The sequence below is a fragment of the Oryx dammah genome, unplaced genomic scaffold (genome assembly GCF_014754425.2).
Source record: "Oryx dammah isolate SB20612 unplaced genomic scaffold, SCBI_Odam_1.1 HiC_scaffold_14, whole genome shotgun sequence".
Lineage (NCBI taxonomy): Eukaryota > Metazoa > Chordata > Mammalia > Artiodactyla > Bovidae > Oryx > Oryx dammah.
This window is the reverse complement of record NW_024070198.1, coordinates 18,006,265-18,025,510: the sequence shown is the minus strand read 5'-3', so window position 1 is coordinate 18,025,510 and position 19,246 is coordinate 18,006,265. Positions and strand designations below refer to the sequence as shown.

Genomic DNA, 19,246 nt, shown 5'->3' with positions numbered 1-19,246 from the left:
GCTTGCCCTAAGCCAAACAACCTTATCTAAGACGCCCCTCTCTGCTTACCTGCACGCTCTCCCTTAAGGAAGCACAAGACCCAGCTCCTTCTGCCCTCTGCTTCTCTTGGAGGCAAGCCAACACAGGCTTGTCATCGGAATGTGTCAGAGATTTCACTGTAATGTCACCGAGGGTAGTATCTCCAGGACACTGCACATCCCCCAGTCCCAAGGGCCTGGCTCAGGGACTGGAGAGGGAAGCCAGCACCCCTGAGCTGCAGGAGCAGAGCAGCAGGTTAACTAATGCTGCCTGAGGTGCCACCTTGGCTTTCAAAGTGAGTTCACGTCTGTTATCCCATTGAATCCTGCCAGCAACGGAGGGAGGGGGCAGGGCAGGTGGCACCACCTCCACTTGAAAGATAATCAAAGCGGGCTCAGAGGTTATGTGGGTTTTCCTGAGGACCCACGAGAACGCAGGCCTGAACACCAGCAGTTGGCAGCTTGCTTCACCATACTCTCTGCAGTGCCCGGAGCTGCTGGGCAGGCTGCACATCCACCTGCTCCACCCCCCTGAACTGGCTCCAGGCTCCACAGAGCTGTGGGAGAACCTAGAGTCAAAGCCAGGCAAGCAAGAAAGAGGGAGCAAAAGGCTTTATTGATAAATATGCAGATATGTCTATACACAGGGACCTGCCGTGGGGCCATGACCAGGCTGCAGACCCCCCACCGCCAGGGTCACAGCCAGGAGATGGCCCTGTGCAGACCCCGGCCACCACTGCCCAGCCACTGCCTCCTCTCTGCCAATTGTGCCGGGGGCTGGGAGAGGCAGAGGCCAGCCTCAGGCTCCTGGCCCCTGGGGCTCACACATGGTCCCCTCCCCTCCAGGGCACTGGCCCTGTGCCCAGGGCAGAGTCAGGGGAGGGAGGCAGCAGCTGCTTCAGACCCTGAGCAGAAAACCGGAGTGAGCACAGCCATCAGCACCAGAGGACAGATCTGGGCTCCAGGGGCCTCCGGGCTGGCCCTCGTGGCTTGAACCTGCCTTGGGAGACAGAGACCGGGTGGAGGGCACCAGTTGCCTTTTCTCTGACCAAGTTGGCAAGGCTGGTGTGTGGCAGCACACTGGTTCCTCGGTGCTGCGCACTGGTGGCCTGTGGTGTCCCCGGGAAGCAGGGTCCTCTCAGGGCTTGCCCAGCAGCCGTACGCAAGAGGTGCCCCTGAAGAACAGGACAGCTCTCAAAGGCAGCGGCAGGGTGGGGGGGCCTAGTGCTCCAGGCGGGAGGCCTCTCGGCCCTGCAGAGAGCTCCCTGGCCTCTCTGCCCAGGGGTCCATGGGCTCCTCAGTCCTGGGGCGGCGGGGGCTGGTTGATGATGACCTGGATGACAAAATCTTTCTGGATCTTGGTTTCCTGGAGCCGCGTGCGGTCTGTGAGCAGCTTTCCGGAGAAGAACCATCGCTGCCAGGATGGCTCGATGCCCTCCTGGGTGTGCAGCTGCCTCTTGAGCTGCCCCACCGTGTCGGGCAGGCTGGCACTGAGCCTCACGTCCTTGCCCGTGGAGAGGCGCACCTTCAGCGGGAACTCTCGGCGCACGCTGGGAGTGGGCTCAGGGGGCTCCAGGCTCTCCTCTTCAGTGTGCTCCAGAAGCAGGTTCACGGGCGGCGACAGGCAGTAGATGGGGAGTTGGTAGCGATTGCCCAGCTCATCGTAGCATTCACAGAGGGTGCCTGTGGGAAAGGCAGGGCGGTCAGAGTTGGCTTGGGGACCCACTGATATGGATTAACTTGTGTCCCCTCCATCATATGCATACACTGAAGCCCTAACCCTCAGCACCACTGTATTTGGAGGTAGGAGCCTATATGGGAGCAATTATGGTTAAGTGAGGTCATTTAGGTAGAGCCTAAATGAGTCATTTAGGTTGATCCAGGGGGATTAGTGCCCTTATAAGAAGAGTTACCAGAAAGCTCTCTCTCTCTTCTCCCACAATGAGGACTTAGTGAGCAGGTGGCATTTACAAGCCAGGAAGACAGTTCTCACCAAAACCCAAATCAGCTGCCACTTTGATCTTGGGCTTCTCAGACTAAATTTCTGTTGTTTAGTGAGCCGCCCAGTCTGCAGTATTTTGCTATAACAGACTGAGCAGACAAATACACCCGTCATGGTCCCCCCCCAGTCCTCAAACCCACCCCACAGTCAGGTCTTTCTTATACAGATGGTGGGGGCCCGAGGTAGAGTCAGCAAGACCTGGGCTGACATTCTGGCTCCACCAGGTTCTGGCTCATTCAGCTCTAGCAAATTACTTTTCATTCGTTCATTCAACAACCCCTTCCTGAGCATATGTGCTCCGTGCCGGTGTTATAAGGCTGACTGAAATAGCATAGGCCCTGCTCTTCATGACTCATACCTAGCGCGCTTCAATCTTCTTACTGGTACAGTGTATGGCACGTAGTAATATATTTCCTGTATCTTAAGCACCTACTACGCGCTGAGACTGGACTAAATGACGTTATCTGTATCTTGTGGAATCCTAACACCTATCCTATAAGGTAGGTATCCCCACTTTGTAACTGATAAGTCACTTGGGCTTTAAATTCGAGAAGCTCAAGGTCACATAGTTAGGAAAGAGACACGGTTAAAACCCAGTTTCTGACTCTATAGAGTTTCCACTGTTATTCTCTGCTTTACACAGCCTCAGGGGCTGTTATGAACTTAAATGAAATGATGCAATAGAAGCTTCTAGCTCGGTGCCCAGCATATAATACTACTCAACAGAAGGTTGGTACCTGAGGTGTGCTAGGATCCCAAAGGGCCCCAAGTAATCTTTACCTTGCTTGCATCACACTGCTTGGAGGTGTGCTGTCTTTCCACACCCACCGTAGGCAAGCAGGGACTGTGTTCTCATTTTCTTGGTGTCCTGCTCCTGGTCCATGCTCGTAACGGTTGCTTGAATGAACAAATGACTAGCCACACTTGCCACCCACAGCCTGCATGGAAGCGCCTGACATGGGGCTGGCCACTGGCTCTCTCCCACCAACAGCCCCCTTGCTCTGATGGAGATAGCCCCTGCCCTGCCCACTGACCATGGGGCAAGGTGATGCTGGCTCCATCCAGGATGGCCTGAGCCAGCTCGTGGTCGTTGGCCTCGGCCGCGTAGGCAGCAGCCTTGAGGGCATCCCAGATCTCCTTGCGGCCCTCGAAGGCGGGCGCCGTGTCCCAGAACTCATCCCTCTTGCTCCGCAGCTGCCCATCAGTCATCGGGTAGTCGCTCTTCCACTTCAGCCGCTCCTTCTTCAGGGGCTCGTTGCGTCCTGGGCAGGACAGAAGGGAGGAGCTCTGCATGCCGAAAAGCCAGGACTGCGGTCCGCCCTCTCCCAGCCCAGCCTCCCCAGTCCTCACTGCTGTGGTTCCTGAGCATTTGGGTCTCTGGGCCCCTTCCTAGACTCAGGGAAGAGTCTGGAAACTGCACAAACCCCACCTGGGGGTGAAAACCCCTTTTGTCAGCAAAGCATATACTGCCTTTATTGCTGCTGGTTAAGTCTTAATTTTATTCTCTTTCTTTGATTATAAAATTGCATGTGTTCAGTATTTTTAAAATCTGGAAAAAATGTAGTTGTGTCAAAAACGAAAAAAAACAACTGTGACCATTTTTGGACCCAGCTTGTGCCAGATCACAGGCTAGGCATTTTAGACTCAAAACAACCCAACAGATGAGGAAAGTAAGACCCAGAGAACTTGTTGTCATTGGTCTAAAGCCCCACAGGTACCAATTTAATGCCAGGTTTTCTGAATCAGAAGGTCACTCTCTGACCACGGTCTGTACCGTGCTGCCATTGGAGAAAACTTACTCAAGAATTCCACCGTTTAGAAGTGGCCATTGCTGGGGCTTCCCTGGTGGCTCACTGGTAAAGAACCTGTCTGCCAGTGCAGGGCACACGGGTTCAGTTCCTGATCCAAGAAGATCCCACGTGCCGTGGAGCAGCTACGCCAACAGGCTACAGCTAATGAGCCTCTGCCCTAGAGGGTAGGAGCTGCGACTACTGAAGCCGGAGCGTCCTAGAGCCCATGCTCTGCAGTGGGCAAGCCACCGCAATGAGGAGCCTGACCGCCACAGCTAAAGAGTACTTCCCCTGCTCGCCGCAACTACAGAAGGCCCACACAGCAACGAAGACCCAGCACAGCCAGAAACAAACATGATCTTTTTAAAAAAGAAGTAACCACTGCTGACACTTAGATGTGTTTCCTTTCAGCTCCCTTTCCTCACTTGTCTCAATAGAGCTGGAGTTCTAAATAGAGTTTTAAAAACAAAAAACAATTTATGTTAAAAATAATCCTTGTTATAGAAAAGGATTTAACTGTTTTTGTGCCAATACACAACCTGCTGTTTATTTCACACTTATATTACTGTCCATGTATATTCCCATGACTAAAAATAGTAAACATTTATACTGTCTTGTTACTAATATTCCACCATAAAGTTACAAAGAAGTTTTTTGAATGGTAACCAAACAACCAAAAAACCCCTGCAGCACTGGAAGAAGAAAACAATTCTGTGAAATGTCACGATTCTTATTACCCAGCCCCAAGTGACTCCCAAGACAACTCCGGACCTAGGTCAAGACTTGAGGGCAGAAGCATCTCTCAAAGGCTTTAGGAAGCTCAGTCATCTCAAAGCTGAAGGCAGAATGAGCCACACGGGTGAGGTCGAAAGCACTCGGCTCCTGTTACAATTCAGATCCTAGGAAAGATGGGGAACTAAAGCTGGGGCAGGACCCCTGGGCTGGAGCAGAAGAGGGGTTCCTCAAGGGAAGAGGAAGACATTCACTGTCTACCAACTGTGTGAAAGAAAGCTTGTGGAAGCACTTTATCTACATACATCATCCGGTTTCACCCTTCCAGTGGCTTTAGGTGGTAGGTATTATTGCTGCTATTTCACAGGTAGTGGGCCAGGCAGAGAGACTGAATGACTTGGCCTGCAGTCACACAGCAAGTGACGACAGAGTGTGTGTCCCGCCGCAGGTCACACTGAATCCACGCACGGCCCTCCTGTGGGTGTGCCACTGCCCGTGCAGACAGAAAACTCTAAAGCCAGACGTTTAATCTGAAGTGTTCCTGGGCTAGCACGAGGAAATGCAAATCCTCTTTGTAGGAAAACAACTTCAAACCAGGCCTCAAAGAATTCCCGAGATGAAGTTCCAAGAAAAATAAATAATAAGGTCATAGTTTTTTTTTTTTTTTTTAATCACAACGTACAAAGAAACAAGGCAGTGTGAGCCCGAGCCAGCAAAAACAACAGGCAAGAGAATCAGACGCACAAAGACCTCAGATACGGGACTTATCAGACACAAGGGATGAAATACCAAGTTTAAGAAATGAGAGCCATAAAAATATGAACAGGGCATGGGAAAAACACCCACATAACTATCACCAGAAGTATTCTGTGAGAGCAGCAGAGGAGAAACACTGGAGATTTTTCTTTACAATGGGCTGTTGATAGACAGTGTGGGGACTACAGGTTCTCCATATAGAAAAACATGAAACAGGATCCCTACCTCACACCAGCCGCAAAAATCAAAGTCCAGGTGGATCAAAGGCTTAAGTGCGAACGCCAGAAAGGAGGCAGAAAGAAAGAGAGGATGACAGAATTGCTTATGTGTTTTGTTGTGGAGTTTTGGCCTGGAGGTGTCTCTGCCTGGATCAATCAAATCCCCCTGCTTCATGATTTCTGAGTCCTTTTCTCTTTGGTCCTTTAGCACTGGTGTCTCCCTAACAAGAGCTTTGATCCCTCCAGATTCACAGGCTTTATGCAGTGATACCCTTGGGACCTCCCGCATATGGCACTTCTGCCCCTCCACCCAAGGACCCAGATGTCAGGACCTTTTAACTTCCTGAGTGCATTTCTATAGTTTTCCCGTCTCCTTCCTCTTTGCCAGATGTCACTTCTTCCTGGTCTCTATCTAAGTGCTCCTCCTTCTGGGTAGAGGTCAGGCCCAGCTAATGGGCCACTCCTAATCTGCTGAGGGTTGAGAAAGCTTTGTCAGCACTGTCGAAATTGAGAGCATCTGGGTCTAAGAAAGAGGTTTCCTAAAGAAGACAGAGACTAGGCTTTGTTTGGGACATCTGTTGTTCCCACTCAGATCCTCTACCCACCACCACCCTTACTTACACGGTCGGGTTTTGATTTTGTCCCTGACAATTGAGGTCGTGGCCTCAGCATATCTGAAGTGTAACAGTGTATGCATTCATCTCACTCTAATACAAACACAGCCCCATGGTGTCACCTTTCAAAGTTGTCACCCGAGGAGGCCCCACGTGCCTGGAGGAGGCTTTGCTTGCACACCTGGCCCTCAGAGTCCCCTCCCCTCCACGCAGAGAACAGCATGCTTTCCTGTCTGTGCTGTCAGAGAGACACTTCTCATCCCAGGATGGACGCGACACCCGTGAGCCTCCCCAGGTATTAACTGCATCTGCATCCCCCAAGACACAAAGGCTTAAAAGTTCCTCACCCTGCACGCTGGTCCTTTTAGACTGAAAATACTAGAAAATATTAGAATAGGGGGCGGTGGTAGGAAGGGGGAGGGTTGAAAGGGCAGCAGGAGCCCAGCCTTCTCAATCAGCACTGCACCTCTTCACCAGCAGGGGGCAGTCACAGCGCCTCTGGGCCAGGGGCTGGCTCCCTTTGCAGTGAATCAAACACAGCAACAAAGTACCCAGGAAAAGTTCTCCAGGTCCAAGGGAGGCACGTGTAAGAGAGGTGACAAAAATGTCTGGATCCCTAAACACCAATGCTTACAATGTTAGACAAGATACAGACAAAACATAAAAGAAAGCTTTTACTCTAAACATAGAAGCAAACTGATGATTAGTATTTTAAATTTCATTTCCCTAATGTCTTATCACTAAAAATACTGGGCAATGGAAAGGTTATGAACACTTTTATATGTGGTACAAATTGATACAAACTTCCTGGAGGGCATTTGCTATGTTACCAAAAGAACTTAAAAGTGTGCGTCCCTTTGGCTCAGTGATCTGCTTTCTAAAGTGAAAGTGGCTCAGTCGTGTCCGACTCTTTGTGACCACGTGGACTATACAGTCCATGGAATTCTTTAGGCCAGAATACTGGAGTGGGTAGCCTTTCCCTTCTCCAGGGGATATTCCCAGCCCAGGGATTGAACCCAGGTCTCCCGCACTGCAGGAGGATTCTTTACCAGCTGAGCCGCAAGGGAAGCCCAAGAGTACTGGAGTGGGTAGTCTATCCCTTCTCCAGTGGATCTTCTGGGCCCAGGAATCGAACTGGGGTCTCCTGCTTTGTAGGTGTATTCTTTACCAACTGAGCTACCAAGGAAGTCCTTAGTGTCTAAGAAAATATTCAAAGAAAATAATCACAAGTGTGTGGTGGAAATTCATCTACAAAGCTGTTTAGCTCAGACTGGTTTTCTAGAAACAGACTCAGTGCACAGGAGAGAGGCTACATCATTTCTGTGCATCCCTGGCAGCCACTCTATGATGGGGCAGAAGGAGGCTAAGCAGTGTGGGTAAAGGTCCTTGATATGGTGAGACACAGGTTAGAGAACAGCAAGTGCTCTGTGCTCCAGCTTTTATTTCTAAAAATATATGTAAAATTACATATATATATTTAAAAGACTGGAAGGATTTATACGAAAATGTTTGGTTATATCTGATTGGCGGTTACCAATGATTTTTTTTTTTTTGCTTCTATTTTCCAAGTTTCCAACAATAAGCATTAATACTTTAGTAATAAGATTAATGAAAATTGTTAACAATGAAAGCTGTTAACAAGGAAAAGGGGTACATAAAGTTCCGAGGAGAAGCCACAGAAAAGTAGGAAGAGTCTGGGATGCCAAGGGGTGGGGTTTGAGAGTGGTGGAGAACTGGAGAACCCAAGGACCACGGCCTCTAGAATTTCAGTTCCTGGCAGCTCTGGGTGACCCTGTTCAGGGCCAGGCAGGCTTTGCTGGTTTCAGCAGCAGCAGCAGCATCTAGAGGCCTCTACTTGTGTCCCTACCTGTCCTAGTTAAGCTCCAGGTCAAAGACAGAGTAACAGAAATGGTCCTTATCCCCCATGAAGTTGACAAAAGAGAGATTAAAAAACATCACAAAGTAAAAGATCAAGGCACCTGCTTGTCTGGGGAGGGACAAAATGCCCACGATAATCCTGGGTTTCTGTGATTGTGGTGGGCAGGGAACTGAGAAGAGAATGTACGTTTCTCAGTAGAGGCAAAAACTGGGGTCTTGCAGGGTGGCCTGAAACACCACTGGTGTCAGGACCAGAGCTGGAGGGTGAGGCTGGGGTATACACTCAAATCTGATTGATGAACCCCACACCGAACACAGCAAAACAGAAGTGGAGCTGGCATGCTCATCTACACCCTAACATCAGCAAGTTCAACGGATTGCCTCCAGAGTCGCTGCTGAGAGCAGATTCAGAAGGTAAAGAAAGAAGAAAACAGAGGGCACGATGTCTGGGTGGGGGGAGGATAATGATGGTGGACGCTGTGGTTTGGCCAGATAATGAACGGTGTCTGGTGATATATCACCCCCAGGGGAGGATACTGAAATGAGAGTGGGAGAGAGAACATTAAAGGTCCTTTACAATTTGCATAGAGCTGGAGTGCCTCTCGGATAAGGCTGTGGCACCCCACTCCAGTACTCTTGCCTGGAAAGTCCCATGGGTGGAGGAGCCTGGTAGGCTGCAGTCCATGGGGTCGAGAAGAGCCAGACACAACTTTCACTTTTCACTTTCATGCACTGGAGAAGGAAATGGCAACCCACTCCAGTGTTCTTGCCCGGAGAATCCCAGGGATGGGGGAGCCTGATGGGCTGCCGTCTATGGGGTTGCACAGAGTTGGACACGACTGAAGCGACTTAGCAGGAGTACCTCTATGAGCGTGTGTGCACGCATGTGTGTGTGTCTGTGTGTGTGTGTGTGAGATTCACACTGCTTAATTCAGAATAACTACACAAGAGGGGGTTCTCAAGAACCCATGGAAGGACAGTGGGGCTGCTTCCCTCTGAGCCATCGTGGCCCAGGTTCTCAGCAAGGGTCTGCTGAGTTGAAAATGGAACTGACACACACTGAATGGGGTGGGAGGGCAGTGGAGGAATCACAGCTGAGATCAGCAGAGGACAGCTGGGGGAACCGCGAGAAAGGCCTGCTGTGAGGGAAAAGTCAGGCAGTCCCTTCGCTCGTTCATCTCAGACTCCAAGAGATCCTTACTGTGGCTTCGGGGACTGGCACACCTGAGCCACTCGAGAGTGATACCAAGTCTGAGACCAGCCAAGGGAACCAGAGATTTCCCAGGACAGTCAGTCCACCCAAGCCGGGAAACAGCCGTATTTATACCTATGGCAATCCCCAAGCTCTATTTCCACACTCGTTTACCAAGCTCCAGCTCCAGGTCCCTGCTCCAAGGCTGGGGCCAGCAGTGTTTTCTCCAGAGGCACTGATTATGTGACAAGGCTGGGCGTGCTTGGGCTGGTGGGAGAGATGAGGCTCCAGGCAGAAGGAGAAGGGACAAGGGCCTCCCCATCTCAACGGCCTGGGCTGCAATGGCCCTCTGACCAGGATGCAGACTCAAGTCTCTCCTCCCTTCCTCGTTCGCCCTGGCAGGCAGAGCAGGGCTGCAGGGGGCTGGAGAGACGTGGCTGAAGTGCCGCACCTGGCACAGGGGATAAGAGGCCCAAAAGAACAGCGAGCCCAGAAAAGGATCAGCCTGGCCAAGAAGGGTGCAGGCAGGGGAAGCGCAGCCCAGGTAATCCCTTCAGGAAGCACGGTATTTATAGTCAGCCTTAACCTAGGATGACCCTCAGAGCCTGGGTAACCTTCGAAAGGAAAGTGCTGGCCCAGCTTTGCTCAGCTGGGGCCTCCCCACGTGGCCTCTTTACAGCTTGGGCCCATCTTCCCCATTCATTCTCTCAGGCCCAGATCCAGGCTTCAGGGAGGGAATGGGATGGGGCCAGTTGCTATGTGACAGCCCAGGTTTCCGAAACTGCAACCCTTCCTAGGACACGTCTGGTCTCAGGGGTCCTGGGCAGGATTGAAGGACTCAAGGCTCCTCTGGGAGCCCTGATCTCAGCTCTGCGATGGCACCCTGCCTGGGGAACTGCAGTTCCCTGAGATGGCCCAGTCTTCCCCCATGAGGCTGGGACCACCTCAAGTTCATCACTGGGATCCTGGGGGCAGGCACACTAGCAGGTCTCAGCCACTGTTTGCCCAATGAGCGAGTGAATGAAGTAAAAGAGCTGTTGAGGAAAAACGGGAGGAAATGGGGAGGCAGAGGCCAAATCAGAGATGGGGGAGCAGAAGGAATCTGCTGGAAGAAATCCCAGGAAGGGAGAGAGGTGAAAGACAGGGGGTGGCAGGCCAGGAGGGACAAAAACAGTTCCTGAGGTGTACGGTGAGAAAACCCACTGGAGGATGGGGGCCTGGATGTCAGAAACCATGCCCAGTGAGGGCCTGGAACCTTCCTGGCAATGGGAGAGACCAAAGTGCAGCCAAGGAAAATACACTTACCCGGAGGCCCCCTGCTTGGGTGTGGACAAGGGGGCACACAGAACCGTGGAGACAGTGTGCGCTTTCACTGCGCTGGCCCACAGCGCACACATTTACTGGGCCGTGCTCAGGGGAGCAGGCCCTGCATCTGCTCTCCGCTCTGTGCCCCCAGCCCCAGGGCCCCTGGCAGCAGGGCCAGGCAAGGCAAAAAGAACCATCCCATGTTGGGCTGGGATCAACTCTCACCCTGACCTGAGCTGACTTCCCCCAGCTGCCCCCCATCCCATTTCCCGAGGGAAAAATGGGCCTTTCTGAGCTCTACAAACAGAACCCCCAAGTCCCTAGGGCCTACTCTGGGATCCAGGCTGCCATACAACCAACAGCTCCTTTTCTGGGGCTGGCTGGGGAAGAATGATGTATTTCATAAGCAGAGTTAGCACATCAGGTGTTTCAGAAATGAGAGTAGTTCTGCTTGTTTTAAGTTCATATGAATTAAAAAAGAAAAAACCAAAACCTCAAAACCCAGCCTGTTCCTTTCTTAGAGTTAATATATTCCCATCCTCATCACGTGCTGATTTTTACTCCCAGGTGTCACAAAGTCCTGGCCTGAATGTGAACAGTCCCAGGATTACTGGCTCTAAGAGGAACCTAATTACAGATGATTGTGAGTTATCAGACACTTTAGCAAAGACTCCCTCCCCAACCTGGCTACTCACGTATGCATGGGGGCTTCAGAGATGGATGGTGTGGGGGTGGGGGCAGCCTTGGTTATTGACCACCTGTGTGAGTGCAGGGACCTACCTCATCGCTCTAAGCCTTAGTGCTCCCATCTGTGAAGACGACGTAACTGCCACCTCATGGGATTGCTCTAAGGATGACAGAGACCACTCTGCCTGGTACTTAGTAAAAGAGTAACTATTGTAACTAGTAATCAAGCCAAGTCAGTAATGCTCATTTCCTTTATGCCATGAACAGAATGAAATATTATCATCTCTCTTTTTTCTTTTTTTCCATAAAGTTACTGTGATTTTGAAAAGTTTGAAAACTCCTGCTCTGGGAAACTCCTGGTCTCTATTCGTCCTGTGCAGAAGGATGCAGGGGGGTAAATGAGGTTAAGTTTGACAGGGACAAAGAGAGGGTTTGATGGATGCTCGCTTCCCTGTGGGGCTGCACAGCATAGGGTCAGCACTTTTCCTGGGGCAGGAGAGTGAGGATGGCGGCCAATAAATAAAACAGGAACTCCCCAGAGGTTGCTGGAAAGGTCTCCGGTGTCTGGCCAGCTCCCCTTGCTACCTCAGGACTCTAGAGAGGAGAAACAGGTCACCTCTGCCACTGCTTTCCACAGCCCCGCAGTCAGGGAGGGAGGGTCCCTGCAGTGAGGATCCACACCAGCACCAGCTTGGCAGCCGGGTGCCTAGAGGGCTGACTTCTGACACCCAAGACTCTGTCGCCCTGGATGTCAACTGCCACCGGTGCTTCACTCACACCTGCGCCACTCCATCAGGCCGGGTCCCCCTGAGCCTGGCAGAATCCTGAAGCCAGGAGTGACCTTAAAGTCATTTACCCAAGACTCTTCATTCTACAGGTGAGGATGAGGCTCTGGGGGGTCATGTGACCTGTTCCAGACCCCCACAGCCTTCACCTGTGTGCACGTCAGGGTGGGGAGTTCGAGGGGTAGGTAAACTGTTTCTAGCAAACCACTCCACTGCCAGTGAAAGCTGAATTATAACTACAACATGAAAACATTGAGCGTGTGATCCAAATATAATGAATACTCTGATAGGAAAAGCAGCGAGCAGAACACACTTCAGGAACAAGAGTGGAGGAGCTAAGAGGCAGTCTGACTTTTCCTGTCCTCACCAGGAAAGAAGGGCCTCTAAGAGCTGGGCCCTCCCAGGACACCAGGGCCTGACCAGGCATCCACATCTCCTGCGGGCTTGACAGAAACACAGACTTGGGCACTACCCCAAGACTCTAAGTCCGCGTGGTTGGTTTGGGGCTCAGTGATGCAGACTAGGGGCAATTCAGACTCTGCGGGCACTTCCGGACACACTCACTGCCAGGAGGAAACCTAGTCCAGTGTCGAATGGATCAAGTGGTCAGAAAGCTAAGTGTTATAGTCACCCTTCACTGAGCACCGACTAAGGTACAAGAAGGAGGACAGAGAGACACAGAGAGTGGAGGTCAAGATTCTGGATCAGAGAGACTGGGGTTTAAACATCAGCCCTGACATAAATCAGTGGCGTGACCTTGGGTAAACGCCTTAAACTTTCTAGCCTCCTCTTTTGGAAAGCCGGGAGTTAATTACAGCCCACTTCTTAGGGAGGTTGGGAGGACTGAAAATATATACATATACATTCATTAGCTAATAGGCTCAAGAAGATTATATATAATAAATCAACTGATCTAAGCCCCCACACCCGAGGTGCAGTCTTCCTAGGACCATAGCTCTGGTTCCCTCCACCTAAGACTAAGACACACCAGCTCCATATTGGCTAGAGGAGGCATTACTACTGTTACTGAAGTTGGTTTTGCCATTATTATTATTAAGCCACCAGCTCTACTCTAGAATGACACAGAATAAGTCACCACCCCATCACAGGGTGACATTTGCTCTTCTCCAGACTCGAGAGTCCTCTTCCCTTGGCTGTTACTCCAGCTTCTTTATCTTTCCGTCCACCCTCCACTCAGCTAACCAGTTCACCTTATAGCCAATAGAGGTGGTGCCCAGCGCCAGGTGCCCCCGGGGTTCTGGCTTCCTCTGCCGAGCACCGGTCCCTCCACCTCCACGGCAAACACAACAGCAAGTCTGCCTAGCACTGCTGGGGCTGCAGCTAGAAGAGACCCCATGACCCTTACCCTGGCTGTGGCTCTGTACTCTCCTGGACCTGGTGTTCATTTACAGTCCACACCTGTCCTTCTTTCAGGCCTGTCTTAAGCGGGTGAACTTGGAGTCAGAAGGCCAGGGTCTGTTTCCACACTGGCCTGTGCTAGCCCTTAACTCTCTGCACACACCTGCCTGATTCTGTGCACCTCAGAGATGCTGAGATGCCCTGGGCAGCTTCGGCGAGAAGTGCCTGGGTCAAGTGTGAGGTGCACACAGATGCTGGACACCCCTGAGATCTGGAAACCCACCTTTTCCCAGCTCACCCACTTTCTCACACAGCGAAGCTCAGGGTCCACAACATTCTGCTTGTGGAGCAACAGAGGACTCCTCATCTGAGCACATTCGTTCTCCTCCAGAGCCTGGCTCAGGCCTTGTAGGCAACTAGCTGGGCCTGACTCATTGTTTCCCCTTCCTCCTCTACTGCCTGTGAATCACAGACCGGGTCAGGCCAGCATCCTCCCTGGTTTCCTTCCCATGCTCTGCCTGCTCCTGACCTCCATCCAACAGGACAGAGCTTCCCTCCGGGCCCACACGCACCTCACCCCTGGCCCTGCGGGGTGTGAGCATCCCACACCGGCCCTGAGTCACAGGCTGCCTTCCTTGTGTGCATGTCCCCTGCACTCTGTTCTCTCCCCTTGCAACCTGGCTGTCTGCTCCTGGAGGGCAGACTCTCGAGAGGCAACAACACAGCACGTCAAGTCCAAAACCTGGCTGCCTGGGCCTCAGGATTCTGGTTTAGTTGCCTGGGGTAGGGCCCAAGCATCAGAGGGGTTTAAAGGCTCTCCAGGCGCTTCTTATATGTGACCAGGGCTGAGAAGCACCGATCTGGAACTAGGCCGACAGCCTGACTGGCTGCTTTGACTGTTTAATGAGGCCTCTGAGAGGGCCTGGCAGGGGGCCGCTCAGGGGAACCCCAGGCCTGCCTGAGCTGACCATCTGGACCGTCCTTTGAAGGCTCACAGCCAGAACTGGCCATAAGGCAAGGAGCAGAGGGCTCAGGGGACCCTGTGCCTTGGGAAACCCAGCTTCACAAGCCTCTCTTTGCAGAAAGGAGTGGGTAAGCCAAAATGAGAGGCCCAGAGTGGGGCTCTGGAGTCAGATAGCCCTGCACTAGCTGCCTCACTCTCCTTACCAACAAGGAGGGCCCTTCCCTCTCCACTCTGCTCAGCCCGAGGCCTGCTCTCTCATGCCTGTGTGACCAGCACCCAGATACCCACTTCTGTAGGGACTCAGGCTGAGCCACAGACTTTTGGATAGAAAACGTGTAGCTCCAAGGCACTGGCGGACAGTGGGAGAGCAGAGGGAGGGAGGTCCTGTTTCCTAACAAAACCCCCCACCCTCTCCCCAGCTGCTCTGGGCAAGAAGGAGGGAAAAACCTGACTCATCAACGCTGTGTGACTCACAGGCCGACAAAACTCACTCGCCAGATGGGCAGGGACAAGAGCTTGCTGCTCCCACCACAACTGGGGGCCGTGGGCAGGTAAAGCCCGTCCCTCTGCCCCTGCCCACCACCAGCTGCCAGGCCTGAGTGGCTGGCCTGGTAAGAGAACCTCGCTCGGCTTGGCCCCCTGACAGCCACACCCTCCCGTGGCTGGTTCGGTACTAGCAAGGGGCAGGGCTGGGAAGGGGAGAGAGCTCAGAAGGTCTGGAATATAGAGAGGTGGCTTGTGTGAGCCCAGGTAGTTGAGCCTCTGGACCAGTTTCCACAGCCATGGAATGGGAGCCATGATGTCCACCTTAAAGAGCTAGAGTGAGGATCAGGCAAGCACTGTGTGTAATCTAGTGTTGTACGAGGACCTAAAAAATGGCAGTGATTATTATTAGTCATGTTAAATACTTGATTTAGGGTTATAAAGAGATTTTTTTTATAAAAAGTTTTTTAAAAACATCATTTTAATTAATCCTTACAATAACCTTACCTGGCAAGTATTATTACTCCCATCTTACAAATGAGAACACTGAGGTCCAGGGACTCTGGAACAGTGGTAGGAATCCAGTGAGTGGCTTTAGATCCCTTCACTTTCAGCCCAGTGCCTGTCCCAGACCCAGTCCTGTTCTGCATGCATGCCACGTCCGCAGGGCTGTGAGAAGGCGGCCCTGGCTGGGGCTGGGAGGGGGAAGGGGAGATGACCCCCTCTTTCCTCTGACACGCATAGCTGACAGGCACAGAAGCCGCTCTGCCTCCAGCCCAGGAGGGAAGGCCCAGCTGGTGGCACCACTGACCAGCCCTGTGTGCTGTGCGGCATCGCTGCCAGCCCTGCCCTGCCTCCCACTCTGCCTGGCTTGACTCTAATGCATGTGGTGCCTCCGGAAATTCAGTCATTGATGACCGTGTGTGTGTTGGCCTCCATGCCAGGCTGAGGACTCTTCAAGGCAGCACCTGGTCTCGTTAGTGTTGGCATCTGAATGCCCAGCCCGGAGCTGGCTAAGCAGCTCAGTCAGGTTGCCAAAAGCCTCAGACTCCAGGTCTGAGATGGAACCCTGGCTCTGCCACTTACTTGCTTGACTTGGGTATGTTATTCACCCTTTAAGAACCTCAGTTTCCTCATCTGGAAAATGGGGATAATAACAGCTACCCTTACAGCATTACTGTGAGAGCTATGGTAAATACCAGGAGGTTAATAATCATGGCTTACATGTACTAACTTCTTATCATATGTCAGACACTGTTCTAAGTCTTTACATGTACTAAGTCACCTAATCCAAAGGTCACACAACTAGGTGGTGGGTCAACTCTGAAACTCCCAGAAGGTTCAACCTTCTCCTGATTGTTGAGGGCTTGGGAGGTTGTGAAAGTTCATCATGGGAGCTACTCCAGCAGATGCTCAGAAAGCATTTCTGAGCCGAATCAATGAACGAACCTCCTTGGGTCTAATTTCGCTTTCATCCACAAACATTTATTACTGAGTCCTATTCTGTGTTCAGCCAAGCTGAGTTATTTGAAGTTCCTGTGAAACATAAAGTAAAAAAAAGAAAAACAATTTTTTTTTTTTTTAAAGCAAGGCCTCATCACCCCTCTCAGGAGGGGGTAATGGGATCCAGATTGTCAGAGTCAGAGGCAGGGGCCCAACCCGGGAAGTTCCCCAGCCCCTCCCCTTCCTCAGAGAAGGTTCCAGTTGGAAGGCCCCGGCCCTTCAGGAGGAGAGAAGACGGAAATGGCTGAAGGTGCTGACGGTGGTGGCCTCCAGGGTGCCGCAGCGGGTGGCTGTGTGGAAGGGCCTCTGGGCACCCAGGCACCTCCGGCTGTTTGTTTGTTTTGGCAACGCCTGAGGAGGCAGTGGGTCGGGGGCAGGGAGCTCCCAGGGGCTGAGGGCCTCCAGGGGTGGGCCTGGCGCCTGTGTGGAGTGCAGGAGAGGCAGGGCCCGTTCTCCCACACAGCACAGCCCGCCCTTGGCCAGGCCGCAAGGGCAGGCCCCCAAGTTAAACAAGGAGAGGGCGCCTCAACCAGCTCCAGGGAGGCTCTTCTCTAAGCGGCAAAACCCTCATTTCAGAGAAAAGAGTGAATGATTTTCAGAGAAGCTCCCTTACTAAGGGAGGCAGGTAAAGTGGAGCTGATGGGGACGCGTCGGGGAGAACACAGATACAACATCGCATGCTCACTCCTCCCGACAGCCCCCAGGAATCCCAGGCTCCAGTTCCTACCCTCACCGCCCAGGGGGCCTCTTGGGGACAGACCCCCTTCACCTGCAGAGCAGCTCCTGACTCGGCTCTGAAGGCTGCACACCTTGGCCCCAAGACCACCTGGCTGGTTCAGCCACTGTGGCCTGCAGCTCCCATCTGGAAAATGAGGCAGCTGGACTTCTGGCTCTAAGACTCAACCCAATCCACTTGTGGACAGACCTGTGCGGGGCTCACAAGGGGCACAGAGACAGCTTAAAGCAAGAGCCTGGCCCTCCAAAAACTCATGGCTCCCACCCAACACTGCAAAGCAAACCACACGTGCAATCGTGCACGCATGCACACGAGAGCTACAAGAGTCGGTGCACAAAATGCTGCACGACTGGCAGGAGAGACAGACCCTCAAACACCCACGGGACCCCCGCTAAAGTGGAAATGGCTCAGGCTCATACGGCTCACACGGCTACCCGCCAGCGCCAGGCAGTGTGCAGCCCTGGGGAGCAGGACACGAGCTTCTGCCGCCTCCTGGTCGGGGCTGAATCACACTAATGATACACACTGATCCTTCCTCGTCTGGGGACACATTACGCTCACATTCCTTATTTTGAAAACACTTGAATGCATAATTTAGGAAACTCTTGTAGTGTTACTCTGCAGCACATTTAAAAAATATAAACAAATACATGATGAATAACTGATCCACGCAAATTTCGTTCAAAGAAATCCTGACTCCCACATAAGACAAACTGCTCCGTACTAGGGCAGAGAGAGGTGTATGGACAGTGTATACCAGAGCCCACACCCTGACAACCAGACCTTGTTTACGCATCGGTCAAAGGGGTGGGCAGGAGCCGGGTTAGAACATTTTCACAAGCCAGTCGCTTCCATCTCTGACCCTGTGACAAGGACTCCGGAAATAAGCAGGCCCCAGCGGGCTGGGAGGTCAGGATGGGGGCAAGTCTCACCCTCATCCTTGCATTTCAGACTTTCCATCTCTTCTCCCTGAATATACAGCCCCCCTTTGAGCTCCACTGCTGCCAGGGAAAGAGGCAGCTTCCAAGCTCTGGGCCTCAGTTTCCCCCTGGGGTTATGGCAGGTGGTGGTGGTTGCAAACCGTTCCTGAAGGAAGATCCAGATACAAGAGAACCGGCCACACGGACAGCCTCCAGGCTGTCTGGAGCTTGTCAGCCCCTGCTAGTGTGCGCTTTCTCTCCGGCCCCTGATGCGACGAGCCTGGCTTGGGAGCAGCCCGGCTGGCCCACACCCAAGTTCACAGGACCCTGCCACCCCACCCCCAAAGTAACCCAATTCTTCCCGGTCAAGTGACAGCTGGAGGTGGGGCTAGGGAGCCCTAAAGCGGGAGAGGGCAACGGTTACTGGCTCCCAGGCCGCTGAGGCCCAGACAAACAGGTCGTGGCCTAGATTCATTTCAACACGATTCTGCACACCCACCGTGTCCAGATCCTACCCAACACTGAGGGACCTGAGGTGGCGAGGATGATATTTTCAAGACCTTCAGGTTTAAACAGCACCTCCTAGGAGAGGCTTTCCCTGCTGCCCTAACTAGCGTGGGCTTCCCCCAGCGCCCTCCGCCGTCCCAGTCTCCCCTCTCCGTGGTGGTGCGATCCCAGTTCTCTGGTGGTGAGTGTACTTCTCTTTCTGTCTGTCTCCCATCAGAACACCAGCCACTCATAGGCAGGGCCCTGGTCTCTCCTTCACAGGGGCACCTGGCACCTCACACAGTACAGGTCCTCGGAATTAGCTGAATGAATGAATGAGTGAACAAATGAAGGACTGACTACACCACCAGACAAGCCAGGAGTAACCCAGATTCAGAAGGCGGTGGGGAAGCAAAGGAGAGAATGAGCACATCCGAGAGGCTCCATGGAGGAGATACAGTGCTGTGAACTTGGCCTGGAAGTGGGTGACGGAGGAGGCGTTCCAGGGGGAAGGTACAGAAGCAACAAAGGCCAGGAGTCCTGCCGGAACAGTGAGTGCTGGGCAGCAAGACAGGCTGAAGTCTGATGAGTCTACCCACGCCCCGATGGGTGCCCTCTCCTGGGCCCACGGTCCTCCCACTCAACACTGCTCTTCACTCTTTGTTGACAAGGTCAGGACTACAGAAATATCTGAACACCAGCTGCAGTGTGGTAAGCAGGGGTCATTTCTAAAACAAACTCTAGCTGTCGTCTCCTGCTTTTTTTTCTAGTGCCCACCCCTGGCTAACTGGTTCCGGTTCTACACAGCCATGCCACCA

At 52.6% G+C, this 19,246-nt stretch overlaps 1 protein-coding gene across 1 annotated transcript in view; it reads right to left on the bottom strand.

Annotated features, from left to right (window-relative positions):
* Positions 1 to 615: 615 nt before the first annotated feature.
* Positions 616 to 19,246, bottom strand: part of UBTD1 (ubiquitin domain containing 1) — a 51,050-nt gene continuing 32,419 nt past the window's right edge. The window contains exons 2-3 of the mRNA XM_040254812.1: positions 3,055 to 3,282; positions 616 to 1,701 (exon numbers count right to left, since the gene is read on the bottom strand). Of these exons, the coding sequence (XP_040110746.1) occupies positions 1,316 to 1,701; positions 3,055 to 3,282 (614 nt within the window). The 3' untranslated portion in view covers positions 616 to 1,315. The remainder of the gene's footprint in view (positions 1,702 to 3,054; positions 3,283 to 19,246) is intronic.